The sequence below is a fragment of the Frankliniella occidentalis genome, unplaced genomic scaffold (genome assembly GCF_000697945.3).
Source record: "Frankliniella occidentalis isolate FOCC.00 unplaced genomic scaffold, Focc_3.1 Scaffold137, whole genome shotgun sequence".
Classification (NCBI taxonomy): Eukaryota; Metazoa; Arthropoda; class Insecta; order Thysanoptera; family Thripidae; genus Frankliniella; species Frankliniella occidentalis.
The window spans coordinates 34,850-35,216 of NW_026267264.1; the positions used below are offsets into that span (position 1 = coordinate 34,850).

At 65.4% G+C, this 367-nt stretch overlaps 1 protein-coding gene across 1 annotated transcript in view; it reads right to left on the reverse strand.

Moving 5' to 3' along the window:
• The window catches only part of LOC113210063 (trypsin-1-like), a 7,220-nt gene extending 6,960 nt beyond the window's left edge, over positions 1-260 (reverse strand). Inside the window, exon 1 of the mRNA XM_052270769.1 lies at positions 156-260. Within this exon, the coding sequence (XP_052126729.1) occupies positions 156-243 (88 nt within the window). The 5' untranslated portion in view covers positions 244-260. The remainder of the gene's footprint in view (positions 1-155) is intronic.
• Positions 261-367: the final 107 nt, after the last annotated feature.

A 367-nucleotide genomic window follows, 5' to 3' on the forward strand; every position in this document is an offset into this window, starting at 1 on the left:
TTATGACTCAGGGCATTTTATCACACGGAAATGTGTAAAAAAACGTCATATCCAGAATTACAGTGCAGTGCTATAACATTAGCCCGCTGATATTTTCCCAGGAGCCGGCTAAATAGGGTGAAGGGACGGAGGGTCACTGGCGTGTCGGCTCTCACCAGGCCAGGCGGCCACGACCAGGAGGAGCAGCGGCTGCAGCTGGTGTCGGCGGGCGCGCGTCCCCGGGCCCCGGCGGGAGGCGAACATGGCGGGGTCGTGGAGCGGACTGCTCGCACCACTCCGCGGCCGGCGCGCGCCTCGGCCCCCGGCCCGGAGCAGCATCCCCGCCAGCCTCCTAACGACCTGAGCCCTTATCGCGCGGGGCGGGGCG